The sequence below is a fragment of the Gigantopelta aegis genome, chromosome 14 (assembly GCF_016097555.1).
Source record: "Gigantopelta aegis isolate Gae_Host chromosome 14, Gae_host_genome, whole genome shotgun sequence".
Lineage (NCBI taxonomy): Eukaryota > Metazoa > Mollusca > Gastropoda > Neomphalida > Peltospiridae > Gigantopelta > Gigantopelta aegis.
Window position 1 is genome coordinate 21,425,219 of NC_054712.1, and position 20,991 is coordinate 21,446,209.

At 38.4% G+C, this 20,991-nt stretch overlaps 1 protein-coding gene across 1 annotated transcript; it reads right to left on the reverse strand.

Annotated features, from left to right (window-relative positions):
- Positions 1-801: 801 nt before the first annotated feature.
- On the reverse strand, positions 802-20,927 carry LOC121389444 (proteasome assembly chaperone 2-like). The gene is made up of 7 exons (XM_041521074.1): positions 20,787-20,927; positions 16,076-16,247; positions 13,895-13,953; positions 6,332-6,450; positions 4,526-4,711; positions 2,872-2,986; positions 802-2,209 (listed from the first exon to the last, which is right to left on the reverse strand). The coding sequence occupies exons 1-7, from the start codon at positions 20,841-20,843 to the stop codon at positions 2,096-2,098; spliced, it is 822 nt and encodes a 273-aa protein (XP_041377008.1). The 5' UTR covers positions 20,844-20,927; the 3' UTR covers positions 802-2,095.
- Positions 20,928-20,991: the final 64 nt, after the last annotated feature.

Here is a 20,991-nt window from a genome sequence, read left to right on the forward strand (position 1 = left end):
AAGTTGGTGCCAAACATTTGACATCCATTAGCCGATGATTAATAAATCAATGTGATCTAGTACCGGTGTCATTAAACAAAACAAACTTTAACCGTCAGTTACAGGTGGTTTTTTTTAAACTACCGGTACACCACTAGAGCACACCAGTTGATTTATTCATCATTGGCTACTGGATGTCAAACATTTGGTTAATTCTGATGACAGACTTCAGAGGAAAGTTAAAGTTTGTTTTGTTTAATGGTAACGCTCGAGCGTAGTGATTTATTCATCATATCCAACATTTGGCAAGTAGTTAAGTATCGTTTATATTCACTTCCCAGAGACTAAACAGCACATACCACAGTCTTTGATATACCAGTTATGGAGCACTGGTAGAGAAAGGGTCCACGGAGGGGCTCCTCAGGCCACAGGTACTCCCATAGTTACATATATACTCTTTATTATATAATGTTACTATAACATATCTGACGTTATCATTTGGGGATACCTGTGCCTCAGGTGAGCACTTTTAACAACTCAACTAAAACCCACATCCTCAGTGGACCGACTAAACAAGATTGAATTTTACCAGTCCAGCAAGTGGTCCATGACTAGAAAAGCAACTATACCAAAGAATATGATATGTACTATCATGTCTGTGTTAAATTGAACATAAAAGATCCCTTGCCAGTGTTTCTGCCAGAAAGAAACTTTGGAGTACAGCGCTATGGAACTGAATGCAACCAGTCAACAGAGAGTATAGGGGGAGGGTGGGGGGCCTCCCCCAGAAAAAAAAGAGTTAAATTTACTGTTGGGGTTGGGGTTAAGAAATTCATACAGTAATGATAAGACTAATTAATTTTGTCAAAAGGTTAAATTAAAAAACAAATCTGCCAAAAAAATTGGGTATGACGCCATACCAGTTTTACCCTCTGGCAAAAACCCTGCTTGCTGGTAATCAATAAGTGTAGCATATGTGTGATGGCAGCAGGTCTCTTCTCTCATTCTAAAGACACAATATCACAAATATTGTATGTTCAACATCCGACAGCTGCTCCTAATTCAACAATGCACTGAGGTCCATCAAATAAACAATCCTTTTCCTCGCTGTCATAAACAGGACTCTGATGCTGGTGCCGAGTATGTTCAGTGAAGCAGAACCTGTCACACATCAGTGATAGTGTTTAATCGAGTTCAAGTGGTTTCAGTCGAACAGTATTTGATCGAGTGAAGCTGAACCAGTCACCTATCGGTGCTTTCAGTAGAACAGTGAAGCCAAATCTGTCACACATCCGTGCTTTCAGTAGAACACTATTTGATCAAGTGAAGCCAAATCTGTCACACATCCGTGCTTTCAGTAGAACAGCGAAGCCAAATCTGTCACACATCCGTGCTTTCAGTAGAACACTATTTGATCAAGTGAAGCCAAATCTGTCACACATCCGTGCTTTCAGTAGAACAGTGAAGCCAAATCTGTCACACATCCGTGCTTTCAGTAGAACACTATTTGATCAAGTGAAGCCAAATCTGTCACACATCCGTGCTTTCAGTAGAACAGTGAAGCCAAATCTGTCACACATCCGTACTTTCAGTAGAACACTATTTGATCAAGTGAAGCCAAATCTGTCACACATCCGTGCTTTCAGTAGACCAGTGAAGCCAAATCTGTCACACATCCGTGCTTTCAGTAGAACACTATTTGATCAAGTGAAGCCAAATCTGTCACACATCAGTGGTTTCAGTAGAACCGTGTCTGATCAACCGAAGCTGAACCAGTCACACATCAGTGGTTTCAGTGGAAAAGTGTTTGATCGACTGAAGCCAAATCTGTCACACATCAGTTATTTCAATGGAACAGTTTCGGATCAACTGAAGCTTAACTTGTCACACATCAGTGATTTCACTAAAACAGTGTCTGATCGACTGAAGTCGACCCCATCACACATCAGTGGTTTCAGTGGAACAGTGTCTGATAGACTGAAGTCGACCCCATCACACATCAGTGGTTTCAATGGAACAGTGTCTGATCGACTGAAGTCGACCCCATCACACATCAGTGGTTTCAATGGAACAGTGTCTGATCGACTGAAGTCGACCCCATCACACATCAGTGGTTTCAGTGGAACAGTGTCTGATCGACTTTGCTGCCAAAAACCAGTCTCCAAGAAATGGGGACCTTCCATAACATTGTATCTTGAGCTATATCGCCACATTCTCCGTCGGACTTCGGCTGAAAATCAAAATAATCAAAATGTAATATATAATGTATAAATCAACAACATGCATAGATACTGGGCCATACTTGGAAGGGAAGGGTTGTCCATCAAACACACCCCTGGAAAAAAAAAAATTAAACGACTAGAATGGCAGTCATAATGGTGCACATTGTCATAATATGTTTAAAGATGAAAACATAAATTAATCCACATAACTGATAGGTGCAACTCGAGATTCCTTTAATATTTTGTAACACCTTCCATAACTTTATTTCAATTAGACCATATTACATAGGACAATATTGTTCTTATTTTAAAAAAAATCATTAGTAGAAAGGGATCTGTCACATGCACCATCCCACAGCCTTTGATATACCAGTCGTGGTGCACTGGCTGGAACGAGAAATAGCTCACTGGGCCCACCAACGGAGATCGATCCTAGACCAACCGCATGCCAAACAAGCACTTTACCACTAGGCTATATCCTACCCCATTCTTTTGTAAAAAATACCAGATAGAAAATAATCAGTTAACAAACTGCCATGACCGGCAACATTTACTCCAAAAACAGAAATGAAACAGTGGTTTGGAAACATTATACATTCAACTCTTGAAAACGAATCGTACTACAATTATAATTCGAGAGTCCAGTGGCAAGTTGACACCTCACACTGACCTTGACCGTGACAACGTTGATCCAGGAGTTGAGGTAATTGACGAGAGTGACAGCATCATTGGAGTTATCTCCTTCTGAACAAAACATGAGCAACATCGCCACTGGGAGGTCCGAGCTGGAACCACAAAATAAACACAAGAATTCTACAGAGTTAAATGTCTCGCCTACCATTAATGTGTTTAGTGCTCTGTGATGAACATCCATAGGTGCAACTATAAACCAAGTTTCAATGACCTAGGAATTATAGTTTGTGAGAAACTGAATGTTTAATGTAAAAGTTGACATCGTTGCCCCTATATCTTGCCCTTTTTTTTTATACTTCATAGAGGTGAGACAATACTGTAAGGTGAGTAATAGTTTTCAAGCCTGTGTCCCCAGCCTGATGACAACATACTTTTTTTTGTCATACTACAGTCAAATCCACTTAAATGAATATAGGTTTATAGCATAAATCGGTTATTTGCATATTGTTGCACAGAACAGTTTAGCATTAAACTTATACAAATTATATCGCATAATCGAATAGCGTTATAAACATATATATTGGTTATTTGCATATGAAAAGAAAAACATCTTGAAATTTCATCAAAAGTCTTACAATGCTATGTCTAACCACAAATTATTCGTGAAACCCCTCTTGTCGTCCAGTGCATGACTTTAAAATATATACAGTCGAAAGGTGAAACAATACTGTTTTCAAGCCTATGTCCCCAGCTTGACGACCACAAAATGTACTTTTATGTCATACTAGATGTAAAATAAAAAATAACCTTTGAAACAGTTGAAAATTATTGAGCAAAACATTGCAACTTGATTTTACAGCCATCAAAAGAGAAAACATTAAGCAGGTGCCCACCGACCCCAATCTCAACCTAGGATACCATTCCTAAGAACCTGATTTAAAAAATAATTAATTAAGAGAGATCAGTGTCCTCTTAGTACCTCTTATCCATTACTGTGATACCAAATGTTTGACATCCAATAGATGATAACTAAGTAATCGGTGGGCTCTAGTGGTGTCGTTAAACGAAACAAACTTTGACCCAATAGCAGCAATTGATTAAAGAATGTGTTGGGGTGTCATTTCTTCCACATCTTAAGTCATCCAGGGGACAATATTTCAAAATCTTAAGTAACCGGAACCTGGTTAACGTTATTTTATCTAAGTTATCTTAGAATGTAAAGGTTCACCACATAACCGATTAGTTGTTTGTGTGAAATTAAAGTTGCATAAATGTCACAAGAACAGAATGACGGTTCCTGTGAAACAGTGTGTGATTTTGAGAAGAGTCTGGAGCCTGCATGGCTTGTCAAAATTATTTGTACAAATTACATTGATTCTTTGAAATGACACAGTCAAAATATTTCAAAATACTAGGAAACCAGAGTCTTGAATAGTGATCTTTTCCATGGTTTCATGCAAAACATTTAGTGTATCTTCTGTTCTACATGAGACAAACGGCAGGGCTCGCTGGGTTGGTGGCAGGCTCTAATGATTTTCAAACAAGGAGAACTTATAACACTTAAATTTTTAAACCAAAATCGCACACTGCTGTGAAATATTGTGACCTTCAACCCCAGCCAAAATAGAAGTTGATTTTAGTTCCTCACCAATACTGAGCAACCAACAATAAAACCCCTTAGTAACACTTACAGATCTTCAAACAGGTTCTTGGCTATTCCGCTTCCTGGAATATACACTGTCGGCTTATTGTCATTTTCACTAGACAGTCCAGGTGGCAGGGGACGTAACTCTAACTCCTGCCAATTCAGTTTATCTCTGAAGAGTTCTCCATCCTGTTTTTCTATGGCAGTAGACACCAAAAATCGCAGGGGAGACCTATGGACATAAAAACACAAGAAAAAGGGAATCAAGAATTAGCAATTGTGTTGGTGTATTTCTGAGTGTGTACACTTTTTTTTAATTGATCTTGGTGCACTCACATTTTCCTTCACAGAAAGAGCTCGACGTCTGTAGGCCTCTCAGAAATGAAAATTGGCCAGTGTTTCTGCCAGACGGTAAAATGGGAATGGCGCCATACCCTAATTGTATTTTTTTAAGTTTACCTTTTGACAAAATTAATGACTCTTTATCATTACTGTATGATTTTCTTAACCCTAACCCTAAACATAACCCATTTTCTTTCTAGGGGAGGCCTGCAGTTGCATTCAGCACACACATTGTAAATATTGAATTCCATAGCGTCATACCTAAAAATATTATTTAGATTATGGGGATCCATTTAAGATATTACCATATTGACACCATATAAATTAACAGACTAAGGGGAGCTGAAACGTTACCCTCCTTGAACTAATCTGAGAGGAGAGATGGGGAGCAAGAGTGACAGCTCCCCTTAAATGTCAAGGTACGTTAACGGTTATGCATGAACTTTAGCAAATGAAACTATCCTCTAAGGACTTTTCAGATACCTGCTACTGATGTCTCAAAAGCTGAGGCATATACTGTCCATTGTATGGCAAGGGGCATATAAAAGATCCCTTGCTGCTTTTCTGGTAGGAGTAGCCTGTGCGGCAACAGCAGGTCCCCACCCATTCGACTAAAAGTTTGTTTTGTTTAATGACACCACTAGAACACATTGATTTATTAATCATCGGCTACTGGATGTCAAACATATGGTCATTTTGACATAGTCATAGAGTGGAAACCTGCTAAATATTCTCATTAGTAGCAAGGGATCTTTTATATGCACCATCCCACACAGGATAGCACATACCACAGCCTTTGATATCCATTTGACTAAGTGTTGAAATTATGACTACTTAATCCAAACCTGTGACATCACACTATTGTTCTAAGTGTAGATTATTTTTCAAGAATCAACAACTGTGAAACAATGCAATTTATAAAACTAATAACCCAAAACGATCTATCAGGTACTTCCAGATCTAACCTTAACGATTCCATCAGGAATCTTCAGCAGTGGATGGATGGCATTAAGCGTGATGCACATGCTAAACATGTAATCTCTGTTTTCCAATTTAGTTTACACAATCTTCACTGTGTTCCATCAGAATACATTACTGTCGCTAGTATCAGGTTTATGAGACTTAAATTATATGTTTATTCAGTGATGCAAATGGTTGGCCTCATGGGCTAAATAATTGTACTGGTTTATAATGTACCAGTTCAGTAATGGGTTGGAATCCATGATTTGAATGCACAAGAAGTTCAAATATTCTTTGCCATTTTAACGAATGAAGGAAATAAAATAGACATTAATTTAGGAATCATGTAATTGTTTAAGTTTAAGGATTAAGTCTGAGAATACATCAGAAATGTAGATAAATGAAACATAATTAATTTGGCCCTAAGGGGCTCGTGAATTATTTTTCACAAATCCACACCTCCTCATACATTCTCCACTACATATATCAAACAACCATAGTTTAAAAGGTACATTAAACATTTATATTCATATAATAATTACAAGCCTACCCTTGTATCTGTTTGTCCAGTCTTTCCTCAGCAAAACTACTTGTCAAAATGATCACTCTAGAAAAATTCTGTGCTCGAATCCACTCTGAAAACCATTTGAAAAATATTTTTTTCTTTCCCTGTAAAATAATATAAATTATTATTATTTTTCAACTTCTACAAGTATACACTGTTAGACATCATACATATACAGGAAAAAATGTAAAGTAAAAGAGAAATACTTGTTACTTTCAAATGTGACAGTTTCCAATATACAGGGCTTAAGAATTTATCACCCACAGCAATTTAAAAAACAAATTGCCGTCGGTGAAAGGGTCCACCGACAGCAATTTTGAGTATGCCAATTTCTTTAATTTATGTCAATAAACTTCAATAAACAAGAATTTATTATAAATGAAATCATGGACTACTAGCATAAGCTAACATTTAACGGAACCTGGTGTTTCTCAGACAAGTTGCCCAAGTTTTAGGTGAATATGACATGAAAGGCACATTTGGTTAGCGTAAAACATTGTACGTTTATCGACTTTGTAGAAATATCTATCCCTTATTTTGCCCGTCACTATCTGGTACTGCAAAGTTGGTACGATGTACAAGCTGCCTTATCTTTTGTGCACTGTTAGTTAAAATGTAGTTCAGTTAAAACAGAGTGTCAGTCTGACATTCACGGGTATTCATTTTGCTAAACCGTGGTCGGTGTGAGATCGATCCCTGTCGGTGGCTCCATTGCGCTATTTCTTGTTCCAGCCAGTGCACCATGACTGGTATATCAAAGGCCCTGTCTGTGGGATGGTGCATATAAAAGATCCCTTGCTGCTATACGAAAAGAGCAACCCATGAAGTGGCGACAGCAGGTTTTCTCTCTCAATATACATGTATGTATGGTCCTTAACCATATGTCTGACACCATATAACCGTAAATAAAATGTGTTGAGTGCAGTGTAAATTTCATTTTGCAAAACCGATCAAAGTTTTAATATTATTTTAATAAAGATTTTAAGATATCTGAAAAATAATAAAGAGATTTTTCTTAAGCTATCCCCTACTGTGGGATAACATTTTTCTGTTCTTTTTATTTCCATCTTCATCGAGTGAATCGATTGCATTGATATTGCAAAGGTGGTGTATATATTATTTGGCACCCAAGATAAATGATTTTAATAATGAACACTACCACTTCCGTTTTTATAAGCGGTATTACTCACTCCCCACCCCCCCAAAACAACAAGAATTAACTGTTTCTAATATTTTATAAGGAATTGCTGAATAAACAAATGACAGTAAGTAAAAATCATTAGTTACGACCAATTAAATCTGCAACAGACCTCTTTCACATTCCCATTGTGCACGAAGAGTACCGTCCCTTGCTGAATTGGACGGTATCGAGGCTATATACAAATTGGGGAGGCATGATCGACAGTTGTCATGAGCGTCGTGAGTAGCTTTGTAGGAGCTGTGAATCTCTAGCCACTAACATACATATTTCGTATAAGATGGTAAAATGGCTGCAAAAAACGGTCTACTAAAGTTTACATCGGAATGGTTTAAGACCAAAAGCAGTAAAACATTAACTTAGATGAAGTCTCTAGAGCCACCTGTCAAGGGTATTTTAACAATGTAAAATGAAAAGATTCATACAGTAAAATTAACTTTAGTGAAATATGTTTTTTACTTTTAACAATTAGAATTATAGTTAAATACTCATGCGGATTTCCAGTGATGTTTAATTCTACACATGCACATGTATCAGTATTTAAAATTTAATAAAATATGTCTCCCCTTCCCACTAAAACCCCCAACAAAACCCCTAACTCACACAGACCTTTATCACAGCTCTATTTTTTCCTTATCGTTTCATTAAAAAAGACAGTCATACAACTACTAATCAATGTTACATGTCTATCCACAAATTATTTATTTACTTATTTATCTTATTTTATTTATTATTTTATTTTATTTTATTTTCACTATCCTTTATATCAGATACATACAACTTCACTTGAAATAATATCTGATATTTACAAAGTTTTAAAACATATATGAGCATTCACACGCAAAAACCTACAACTTAGCATATGACGTCAGAAACCGAGTAAACGCGGCTCAAAGTTTGACATCACATGTAAACGCGGAAGTAAAAGTTGACATGCTGTTTGCGTTGTTTGTTTTGAAGAATTTAGAAGATGACATCTTCTTCTTTACTTGAAAATCAGTTTGAAGTAAACATATATCTGTATGTACAATAGTGTTTGGTTACTATTTTGTATTTTGTACCTGAGAACATTGGTTGAGATTGTTAGCGATACTATCAGCACTTTGATACACATTTACAAGTATAGGGAGAAGTCCTATATCGTGATATGGTATGCAAGTATCACATGTTTTTATAACGTACATGATTATACATAACATAAAGTGCAGCAACTTTTCCAGAGTGGTTGACCCATGCAACCCGATACGATCCTAATTTGATGTTTGGTCTAACTTATGAATAGTGTATATAACTTCAGGCATGTAGCCAGCATGATTAGTGGGGGAGGGGTGGTGTGGAGAATCGAAATTCCATGTAAACGGAACTCATCAAACATGAGCGCCGTAGACAGGGGTGGGGTGGTGTGGGGGGGGGGGGGGGTGTGGGGGGTGTGGAGGGGGTATGGTGGGTGGTGTGGAGGGGGTTTCCCCAGATATATATATATATATATATATATTTATATATATATAGAACCCCTTGCCAAACAATGAGATGACGCCGGTTACACTTTAGAATAATACACAAACTTTTGTGGTGAAATATACGTTAACAAGTTGCATTAAGTTGTGGTATGCATGTAAATTGGCCTGGTCACAGAGCCACGACAACAAACTGTTTGTTTTCAGTCGTACCAATATATTTATAATAAATGATACATGGCATACTTCTCACATCCCACAAACAGGATAGCATACACGACATCCTTTGATGGATCATTGGTTGGGACGGGAAATAATCAAATGGGCCCACTGAGGAGGATCGAACTTTCAACAAATGGAACCTCAGACAGACGTTCTTGTTACTTTATACATGATCTAGGTCTAGGTCATTTAGGGACAAGGACTTTTATATGTGAAATCCGACTTTTTGTTTTATTTGAGTGGAACTCTCAATCCCTCCTGGCTACGGTCCTGACATGGTTTGCTTCAAACATTCAAACGAAGTACCTTATGACTGCGCATAATAAACCCTCGCGAATTTATAATAAAGAGACCATCCTGAGTTTGTAGCTATATTATCAAGCTGTCAGCTAGTCTAATCTGTTATAAATAAAACTTAATCTTTCTTAGGTTAAATAATCTTTCTTCGAATTTAAATAGCTGTACATGTATATGCAATACAGTTACATTTCTGACCATTCTCAGGTCGGTAGCAACCAAGAAGTCGGAGGGGGGGGGGGGGGTGTTAATATAGCCCCACTTTTATAAACCTGGTTTAAAATATGGCTTTTGCGCCCCCTACCAACTAGACTGTGTCCCTCCACTACAGATTGTGCCTCCTCCTCCAACTCCAGATATCATTCCTACGGCCTGATTCTAATGTCTTACATACCATTGCTCAACTTTCATATGTATCATTTAATTTTATTCCAAATACCGAACACAATTTTAAATAACTTGGTGAAAAGAATCCCGACAAGAATCCTGAATGTATTTATAAATATTTAAATTATGTTAAATACAATAAATATCTGCATACATACATGCACACACACATTAACATTATTTCAGACCATATCCGATATTTATTGCGTACGAATCCGAACTGATGGTTTGTCGGGCGTTAACAACAAAATATTTTTTTATTTCGTGGTAAGCAATAATTCACAAATGTCTCCAATAAGTCTTGTTGGATGTCGACAGAATTTTCGGGTTCCCTACTGATAGAATAATTAATCATGGAGATATTCACATTCCTATTGCGTGGCCTCCCATTGCCTATGCCCCCCAACTTGTCCACAGGTCTATTTTTGCGAGATCTCGCGGTTTGCGTCCTCGAGTTACTCTGCAACGGGTATATGAGCAGTGGAATGTGAAAGAGGTCTATTGAGGTTAAAATATCAGACACAAAATACTGAATGACCGTTCTGATCACGAGACAACTTTGGCACCAAGTAGGTAGTTTTTTTTCAGTCGGAGATTGCCGAAACGATAAAAATATAACTGCTATTGTGTGTATCAAACATACAAATACATACTGGTATGGGACACAAAAGACGCTGTTAAAAAATAGTGTTAAATTATGTTACGGCAACTGCCGTAAGCTACTGAAGTTTTTCGTCAGTTGCGCTTTCGTATATGACGTGGCTTGCTTCCTTTGATGTCCAGTGTGCAGACTGATCGATGTTTTTCAGTGTGAAAAAAAAGTGTGCATTTTGAAATAGCGGAGCTGGGTGCTGTAAATTATAACAGGATGCCGAAAAATAAAGAGAGACGCAGAAAAACAAATGGGGCTGCCAAACGTGAAAAGGAGCGGCATAATATGAAAGCGCATGACTAAATATAGTTCCATCGCTTGGTACTAACTAAACACCCATTAACTCCAACAAGGACCCAAACGTCTACGCTAAATACTGGCAGATAATGTTCATACACGTTTATGCATTTTGCCATTGGTGAGGAGCTTTACCGACAGCAGTAATTTTTATTTGGCGGCACAAAAGTGCCATCAGTGACACCCCCAACCGACAGCAGTTTATATGTCACCGACGGCAGTTACATGTACATATATAGTTGATAACATCAAAAGAAATGTGAATATAATTTTTAGCTGTAACTTTAAATGTTGTGTTTGAAGAAGGAATTAAAGTGCTGTTCCAGATGTATGATGTATTGAGCTATATCAATCAAGATATTATTTAATATGATTAGAAAATAAAAATAAAAAATGTAAAAAAATTATATACCGGTATAGTTTCCATTTAAAAATATTCCCCTGAAAAACAGAACCAGCTGAATTCGTTTCGGGAATTTCCGTAAGATTTGATCCGTGACGTCACGAAGAGAACTCCTTTCGATAGTCAGCGCCATTGTTCACTGCTTCTTTTGTGTTTATTATGGTTAAACGGCGTGTTGTTGGCGGCTGTAGCAATACAAAAGTCGATAAATTTAGTCTTCACACATTTCCTAGTAATGTTGCTGTGAGAAAGCTGTGTGTGAATTTGATTAAAACAAGGTGGAAATACTGGACAGGAAGAAAATGCCGGAGACCGTTGCGACAGGAGACACTTTAGTTTCGATTCGTCCGAACTGGCTTGTCGGCTTAAGCGAGATATGGGAATACCATGTGTTATGGCTTTTTAAAAAAAGATGCCGTACCAACAATTTTTCTGCGACACAAAACAAATGACAACAAGTCGACGCCATCCACACCGAAATGACCTTGGGGTGCATATCGTCAATGTCCCAAATTGCATTATGCTTTCAACTCCGGTCAGTTTGTTTTCTTATGCATGGTTCGTGCAATCATCGAGATCCGATTTGTCGTTGTTTGCATCTCGTTCATTTGTGAGATTTTTCTTTATAGTTCGAGAACATTAAAACAATAAAGTACAGACAAGTAAGTATTTATAGCCTAGTCCGTCCCATCCTACAAAAATTTAGGGTTTTTTTGTAAAAAAAAGAAAAAGAAAAAGAAAAAAAGAAGCTAATTTTGTATGCATCTTAGAAAACAATCGGCTCAGAAATAAATGACTTGTAAATTCCATAGTATGAAAAAAGGCGTTCCCTGTAAAACAGACTATAAATACATTAAATTAATTTTATTATACCTCAAACAGAGAAAACCTTTTTTCATACTATGGAATGTGCTATAAGTTATTTATTTCTGAGCAAACTGTTTTCACAACTGCACACAAAAAAATAGTATTGTTTTGTTATTTCCAAACACTTTTACTTTTTTTTTTTTTACGTCAAACTAAACTGAAATTATTCCCACAAAAAAACATCATAGATGGATGGGACGGGCTAAAAGTCGTTTTTTTTATTTCTTAAAATTAAAATAAGTTATTTATTTCTGAGCAGACTGTTTTCACAACTGCACACCAAAAATAGTATTGTTTTGTTATTTCCAAAACACTTTTTCTTCTTTCTTTTTTTACGTCAAACTAAACTGAAATTATTCACACAAAAAAACATCTTCATAGAGGGATGGGATGGTCTAAAAGTTGTTTTTGTTTATTTCTTAAAATTACCGATATCGGGTCCACTTGACTCGTAGAATTCAAGAGTTATTTATCGTCTTTTCTACTACATCACAAGTATTAGAACATACAGTGTAGCAAAATAATTCGCACAAAAAGCTAAAGAACAAAACAAAAATAAAAGTTATAAATTAGTGGTAAGCTGTCTCTAGGACCATTTTCATCGTCATCTGTCAGGCCGGTGGTTCGTCGGAAGATGTTCCAGGTTCAAACTGATATGGCATATTTATTATTTGTTGTGTTGCACAAATATTAGTCCAGTCGTCATTACTACATTATTCATCATCGAAAGAAGAATCGCATGATCAATGAGCTTGGCAGTCGCTGTCGGTCCCACTTTCGCTTGTGCTGGAAGTCATCTCGTGGTAGGTTTCAGTGAAGCGCGTTCCCTTCGTGACGTCACAGCTATTTACAGGCAAATGTTTTTACCGAGAATTTTACTCGGTCATTTCCGGCAGTGTTCTATGGGAGTGATGTTTTAATACTTTTATGGGGCATTTTCGTAATTATTGATTTACATATCGGTGTAAAATATTATTGCAATGAATTAAGAAAGCATTTAATTGTGGAATTTGAAATTTTAGTGTATGGTCTGGCACAGCACTTTAACACACATTACGATTCTGGAGAATTAGAGGTAGACATTGTGCGATTTTGGTTTAAAAAATGTAAATGTCATAAGGACTGCCATCAACCCAGCGATCCCTGCCATGCGTCTCCAGTAAAACAGAAGATACTCTAAATGTTTTGCATGAAACCATGGAAAAGATTGCTATTCAAGACTCTGGTTTCCCAGGATATTGACATATATGTTAACTGTGTTATTTTGAAGAATCAATATAAATTGTACAAATCATTTTTTCGAGCCACGCAGGCTTATATGCTAGCCAAGCTAGAGAGTCCTATATGATTTCTGCGAGCCTCGGGGACTCTCCTCAAAATCGCACACTGGAGGTAGATATCCCATTTATCATTTCACCAAATTGAGTGTTTGTAATATAGTAAACACATTCTAATTTCAACCTAACAGTACTTTGATTTGTCTTTCGATTGGTATTCACTGTCAGTATATATACAGTTCAACCCACTGGGTAGTTCGATCTAAACATTTGGTCAACAACATGTTAATGCAACTCGGAACTTTGTTTTTGGTTAGAGCGTTGCGGTGTATTCGACCCTTCAGAATTCGACCCAATGAGATTGTACTGTATATACATTTAGTGTCAAGGAAGAAACCAAAAAATGCTAATGATCCTGGAACAGCCCAGTTAGGTGTTTAATGGTAATGGTGTGGAATAAAGTTCAATTGTTAAGAGTGCCCATTTCTTACCCTAATAAATGGTGCTCTCTGCTGGACAACCACAAAGTTATCGCTGCTGCTTTCAAACACTGCAAAAGAAAAATAAGAAATCATTAGAAAAATAGAATTTAACTCAAAATCAAATCCCTTTTTAGTTTTAATTAAAAAGAAGTCCCAGTTGGAACATAACAACTCATTATCCATAATTGTGAAATATCAGATTACCTCAAATGTGTGGTACAGCACTCGTCTGAGGTGTAATACTCAGATAGGTTACAGGATCAATTTCTCTCAATGGATTCAGTTTTTTCCCATCCAGAGCATTTCATTTTCATCTCAACTTATTTTCGTGCTTATATCCAATTAAAGTTCAAGCATGCCATCCTGGGCACACACCTCAGCTATCTGGGCTGTCTGTCCAGGATAGTGGGTTAGTTGTTAGTTGGTTAGTGGTTAGTGAGAGAGTAGAGGGTGTAGTGGCCTTACACCTACCCATTGAGCCCGTAAGAACTCACTCTGGGTAGGCTCCGGTACCGGGCTGCGAACTCTGTACCTACCAGCCTGTAGTCCGATGGATTAACCACTGCACCACAAATGCTGAATCAAAAACTAGTATGTACTGTCCTATGATATCTATATGAAAGTTCATACATCAGACTTAAGGCTGTTAAGTACAGGGTTCGCATCCCAGTACCGGCTCCCGGCCAGAGTGACTTTATTGAAATGGTGTAAGGCCACTAAACCTGACCTCTTTCACTAACCACTAACCCACCGTCATGATGACTGAGTTGTCTACCCAGGACAGCATGCTTCAACCACAATAGGGTAAAAAAAATAAATAAAGACAAAAGTTAAAATGAAACAAACATTCTGAGAGTACTGCTAATGCAATACATGTCCCCTACTGTGGTCATAACTCTGTGAAAAACAGCTAAATGACCATGAAAGTCAAACTTGAACTGCAACAGTACATGGTAAAGCTATACACAAAATTTCAGCTCAATAACTTGAGCCATTGTGACAAAAAAAAGAAGAAGTCCAAAAACCTATATGTGGGACAGACAGGCAGATGGACAGACAAGGAAGGAGACAAAACCTATTGTCCCCTTCAGTTGGACCGGTAGGGGAATAATAAACTGTATACTCCCTGTTTGTGATTCAAGAGAGACAACTCTTTTATTATGAATCGGTAGTCAGAAGATTTAGTAGAAAACAGAAGTTTGTTTTAACGACACCACTAGAGCACATTTGATTTATTATTCATCGGCTATTGGATATCAAACAACTGGTCATTTTGACACAGCAGGGTTCTCACTGGACTGTCTCCAATGGGGGTCATTTGAGCTTTCTTTTGAAATTTGGGGAGTCCCATAATAGGATTTTAAGTTAAAAACTAAAAAAATAACATACCACAACCTTTGATATACCAGTCGTAGTGCACTGGCTGGAACGAGAAATAGCCCAATAACGGGAATTGATCCTAGACCGACTGTGCATCAGACGAGCTCTTTACCACTGGGCTACGTCCCACCCCCTGTATTAATATCAACCTACCTTCACAGCTTGTACACAGACTGCAGGCTTTACCACTGGGCTACGTTGTATTAATATCAACCTACCTTCACAGCTTGTACACAGACTGCAGGCTTTACCACTGGGCTACGTCCCACCCCCTGTATTAATATCAACCTACCTTCACAGCTTGTACACAGACGGCAGGCTTTACCACTGGGCTACGTCCCACCCCCTGTATTAATATCAACCTACCTTCACAGCTTGTACATAGACGGCAGGCTTTACCACTGGGCTACGTCCCACCCCCTGTATTAATATCAACCTACCTTCACAGCTTGTACACAGACGGCAGGCTTTACCACTGGGCTACGTCCCACCCCCTGTATTAATATCAACCTACCTTCACAGCTTGTACACAGACGGCAGGCTTTACCACTGGGCTACGTCCCACCCCCTGTATTAATATCAACCTACCTTCACAGCTTGTACATAGACGGCAGGCTTTACCACTGGGCTACGTCCCACCCCCTGTATTAATATCAACCTACCTTCACAGCTTGTACAGAGACGGCAGGCTTTACCACTGGGCTACGTCCCACCCCCTGTATTAATATCAACCTACCTTCACAGCTTGTACAGAGACGGCAGGCTTTACCACTGGGCTACGTCCCAACCCCTGTATTAATATCAACCTACCTTCACAGCTTGTACATAGACGGCAGGCTTTATCCTTGTTAGATGCAAAAGGGTTATTTCCACACATGGGCAGAATGCTCTCGTGAAGAATGTACCCGACACGATTCATCGACAATGTCGACACCAGAAGATCCACTGCCAGCTGTGCTACATTTCCCACAGAGACCGTCGGCTGTGTAAATTAAAAATTGTTTTACAGTATCTTTTTTTATTTTATCGGATATATATTTATAGCGAGCGCTTATAATTACGATGTCTTAAAAGCATGCTCACTCTCTGAAACTTTTATTTAAAACTAAATATTCAAACAAAAATAAGTTTTAAAAGAATAGTTTAGTTTAATATTATTACATGTAAAACCACTCATGCCCGTTTCATCATTTTGGATTTCAAGTCATTTCTGTCCAATTCGACATTCCAGTACCTGTCTGAATATATATATGTGTTTGTCTGAACAGATTTGTATGCATCTGACCAGGATCATGTTCATCTGTACCACTTGCAACTTCCCATGACTACAAGCTTTTAATAATATATATATTATAGTGTTTTCCATAGCTCGTTTTAGCATGGTGCAGCACCGTGCCTCAATAGTCTAGCACCATCTTGCCTTAATCAGCACCATGCTGCCCTGAGATTAAACAAGCCTTTTTCTGGAATTAATTCTAAAATTGCCTTTATAAAACACCCAAAAAGTTATTATTAATTAATAAAATATGCCTTTTATATCTTTTGCCATTCATTTAGTAAAGCATGCAGATAAATTACATTAATGTTTATTTCAATTAATTTTTGTGTGTTTTTAATGAAAAACAAGTACCCCGAAAATGGTGAAAATGCTCCAAAAATGGTTGGTCTACCATGCCTTGCCAAATTTCTAGGGAAAACACTATATACAGGGTTTGAAAACCCTCTAAACCAGAAACCCTTGGGATCATGACAAATGTCTGGTTTTAAGAGGGATCCGGTTTAAAATAGAGAGGTTAAGTTATGTCCTGGTTTTTAGAAAGACTGTAAAATGTTTAGTTTTGAGGGAATTCCATTTTACAGAGGGTCCGGTCTTGCGAGGTTTCACTGTATATATACTCTTCAAAAGAAGAAACGCAAAACCACATTGTCGTAACATTTGGAGAATTGATTTAATTATTGAATGGTGAGTCCGATAATTACCAAATGTTGCAGGATTGTTCACAATTCACTCTAGTCCATTGTGAGTAAGTGATAAGACACACCACCAAGGTCAAGGTCATCTGGAGTCAATACCGGGTGTGGCCTCTGCGTGTGTTGACAACTGCCTGCCCATTGAAGCAACCAGAGTACGGATGACGTCCCGGGGGATGGTGGCCCACTCAGCCTGCAAGGCTGCTGCCAGCTCGGGCAGAGTCTGGGGCTGTGGTTGTCGCTGTCGGAGGCGTCGGTCCAACTCGTCCCATAGATGCTCAATTGGGTTCAAATCCGGAGATATCGATGGCCAAGGAAGGACATTAATGTTGTTGTTCTGTAGGAAAGCCATTGTGAGACGTGCTGTGTGAGGCCTGGCGTTGTCATGTTGGAACACTGCGTTGGCGTTGGCCATAACTGGAACGATGTGTGGCCGGAGGATCTGGTCAATGTAGCCCTGTGCATTCAGGTTGCCCTGCACGTGGACCAGGTCAGTTCTGCCAGTGTGTGAGATGGCTGCCCACCATGACACTACCCCCGCCGAATCTGTCCACTTCCTGCACGCAGTATGCCGCATAACGTTCACCACGACGCCTATACACGCGACATCTTCCATCATGACGTCGGAGCAGAAATCGGGACTCGTCACTGAACCACACCTGTCTCCATCGCAGTTGAGGCCATTGTCGATGAATCTGGCACCACTGCAGTCGGAGTCAACGGTGTTGTGGTGTTAAGATGACACCTCGAACTGGACGTCTGGCACGAATTCCTACCTCACGTAGGCGGTTCCGTACGGTCTGGTCGGATATCCTGCGCAAACCTGGTATTGCTGCGGCTGTGGAGGTGGCAGTAGTCAATCGTTCCCGAAGGTGGCGTACCCGGATGTAGCGGTCCTGCCCGGGGTAGTGACCCGTGGTCGACCGGATCTAGGGAGGTCACGTGTTGATCCATGTTGCTGGTAACGGTCCCACAGTCTGGAGATGGTGCTTGAGGACACATGGAATGCCCTGGCAACGACCGTTCTGGATTCGCCTGTGTCTAGTCGGCCGATGGCATTGTTTCTCTGCGGTTCACTGAGACGTGGCATGTCCTGGATTGACAACTGTCGGCCAGATACAGAGGCCAGGCAAGCGAACACCCTGCACTTTTATACTGTCGGTGTTCATGTTGCACGTGCAGACAACGCACGTGCAGTGGTGACATGGTTTGCACGTGGCTGAGTTTTTGCGAATATTCACATTTTGGAACTTTATTGTACAGTAGCTGCGTTTTATCGAATGTAACCGTGGGAATGTGTTTGGGACATGCAATGACCTTATATTCACAAAGCATGAACCGATAGGAAACATAAAATCGGAGTTATAACCCATTTGTACCCTTTTGCGTTTCTTTTTTTGAAGAGTATATATTGAAATATGTTTTTCTACAGGCGAATAGCATAGTATACATACAGTTACAATGATACTCGAAATGTAGAATTTCACAACGTTTTAATGGAATAAGCGCCTTTCACCCGTAACGGGTTCACCAGTTCCATATTCATGACGTCATCTACAGCGGGAGGTAATTTCGATGACGTCACGACAATTCTAACAATAAAAAATGCATACCACAAACAAATTGCATATATGACATTAAACGAGATAATAATTATAATTATAGTGACAGTACATAACTGTCATATTAACATTGCTATTGTTACATTGTAATACATGTAAAAGTCAAATTTTCTAACAGTAGATACATTGTACAACAAAGTTTCAAACTATACATGTTGGAGTGTAGTGACCACAGTATGGGTTAGGGACCGTAGCAAAAGTATTTTGAAGCCAAGAGATGAAATTTTTCGTTATGGGGGAGGGGGTCAAAGAATCCACTAGGGTCATTTTGTCTCTTTTATTGGACAAAAAGGCTTCACCCTCTTAAAATCAAATAGGAGTTGAAAAATGATCTGTGTAGTTTTAAATTTTGCGTCATTTTTCACTGCAGACGATACAAAACTGGAAACAGAAGCCATGTGCAGTGCATGCATGCTTTTACAATGCATCTTGAAGTTGAACACAGCCGAAATAGGACAGTATGGTCAATCTGTCACAAAACAACATAGTGACGTAATTTGTTCTACTGCAATCGGGCTGTATTTTAATTACAGTTGTGTTAATATCTCACCAAATACTTTCTCAAACTACATGAAATAAAGTGCAGAGGCATTAGATATATTAAGGGATTTTTTTCGCCATGTTTCCTTTGAAAGAATGTATTGCCGTTTTTTTAAGACTACCTCGAAAGAGTGCTGTTATGCTGAACGCACTCGAGATTTATCAAAACTCTTTGCAGGTATTAGTAACGTAGCCCGTGTAATGTTTACAGAAACTCTGTTGGTTATGACATAGATTGGCCACACTGTATGATGTACATCGAGAAAATTTTTATAGGATAATAATTAAATTTTCTTTGCGTCTATACCCTTTTCGGCAATCTGATTGGTCCATATCTCGATGAACTGAACAAAATTTTAGCCATGCCTACTAACCCCCACACTCCCCCCCCCCACTGACTCGCACTACTTTTGTGCAACAAGCCGGATTATTCAGGCAACCATATTTAGATATTTTGAAGAAAACACATGTGAAAGCTACAAAAGCAATAAAAAAAAATGTATACGATAAATTAATGGAAAATGCTATAGCAGAGTAGACATGTAGACCTATACGCGGAGTCATACAGTGTGCACATTGTTTTTTCTGTTCATACTTGCATGAACCAAAAAATAATTGCCGTCAATTCTTAATTAAATGAGTTTTCATTTTGTATCATATTTATGTGCCGAGTGAAATAATTTTATTATTTGAAAATTATTTGAGGAGGGACATAAACATGATACGAAATGGTAGCGAGTTTAATATCCCTCGTGAATGAATGTTGTAAAACCCGTGCCAAAAATTTGGGTTTACAACATTCATGCACTCAGGACAGATAATTCATAATTCCTCGTATATATATATATATATATATATATATATTAATCCTGTACATTGGCTCGAACCACGTCAATACTCAAGAAAATTTGTGACTCATAGGGTAGTACGACCTAACCATTTGGTCAACAATGTGTAAGTGTACGTAATTAGACTAAATTAGAGACTTCGTTTTTGGTTTGAGCGTTGCGGTGTATTCAACCCAATGAGATTCAGCACGAGTTCGACCCGTTACCCCCTTTCAATGACAATGATTAGGGTTAGTTTTAGGGTTAGTCTTTAGAGCTGTTGATATAGCGGAGTACAGGTCAAACTCTTTCCTGAGATTCTATTGTATAATCTTCTGAAACTTCGGGTAAATCCAATAGAAATTAGGTTCGCTTTTAGATTTTATCCAGTTAATATATAATTATATATATTAAAAAGAATTGCCATTTTCTACGTCTCATTTTGACTTGGGAAAACATTTTCTCCCTCGAGTCCCTGTACCCCAACAATTTTAATGATTGATTTATAATTGAAATGTTTATTTTTAAACCTATTTTATTGCTTTGAATAACATGCTATACCAGTATCAATGTGCAGTTTGTCCAGTTGTTCGTCTTGCAGTCAGTTGGGTAAAACATGACGAAAACGCTTTAGAATAAAGTGTTTTTTTTTTTTTAAATAGTTTAAATTCAACTTCACACATGCAAAGTCATGGAAGCAGACATTATTCTTCTTCTTTGAATACGTTGTCACCTCTATTCACGAGCACCTCCTTTTTCTCCCCCA

What these genes read in the sequence shown, in the direction of transcription:
- LOC121389444 (XM_041521074.1), bottom strand. Translation starts at nt 20,843, where the DNA reads ATGTTTTACCCAACTGACTGCAAGACGAACAACTGGACAAACTGCACA. An exon ending in AGAGAGCACCATTTATTAGG is followed by an intron (nt 6,451 to 13,894) that starts GTAAGAAATGGG and finishes ATTATTTTACAG; the next exon opens with GGAAAGAAAAAAATATTTTT. An exon ending in AAGAACCTGTTTGAAGATCT is followed by an intron (nt 2,987 to 4,525) that starts GTAAGTGTTACT and finishes TTGTGGTTCCAG; the next exon opens with CTCGGACCTCCCAGTGGCGA.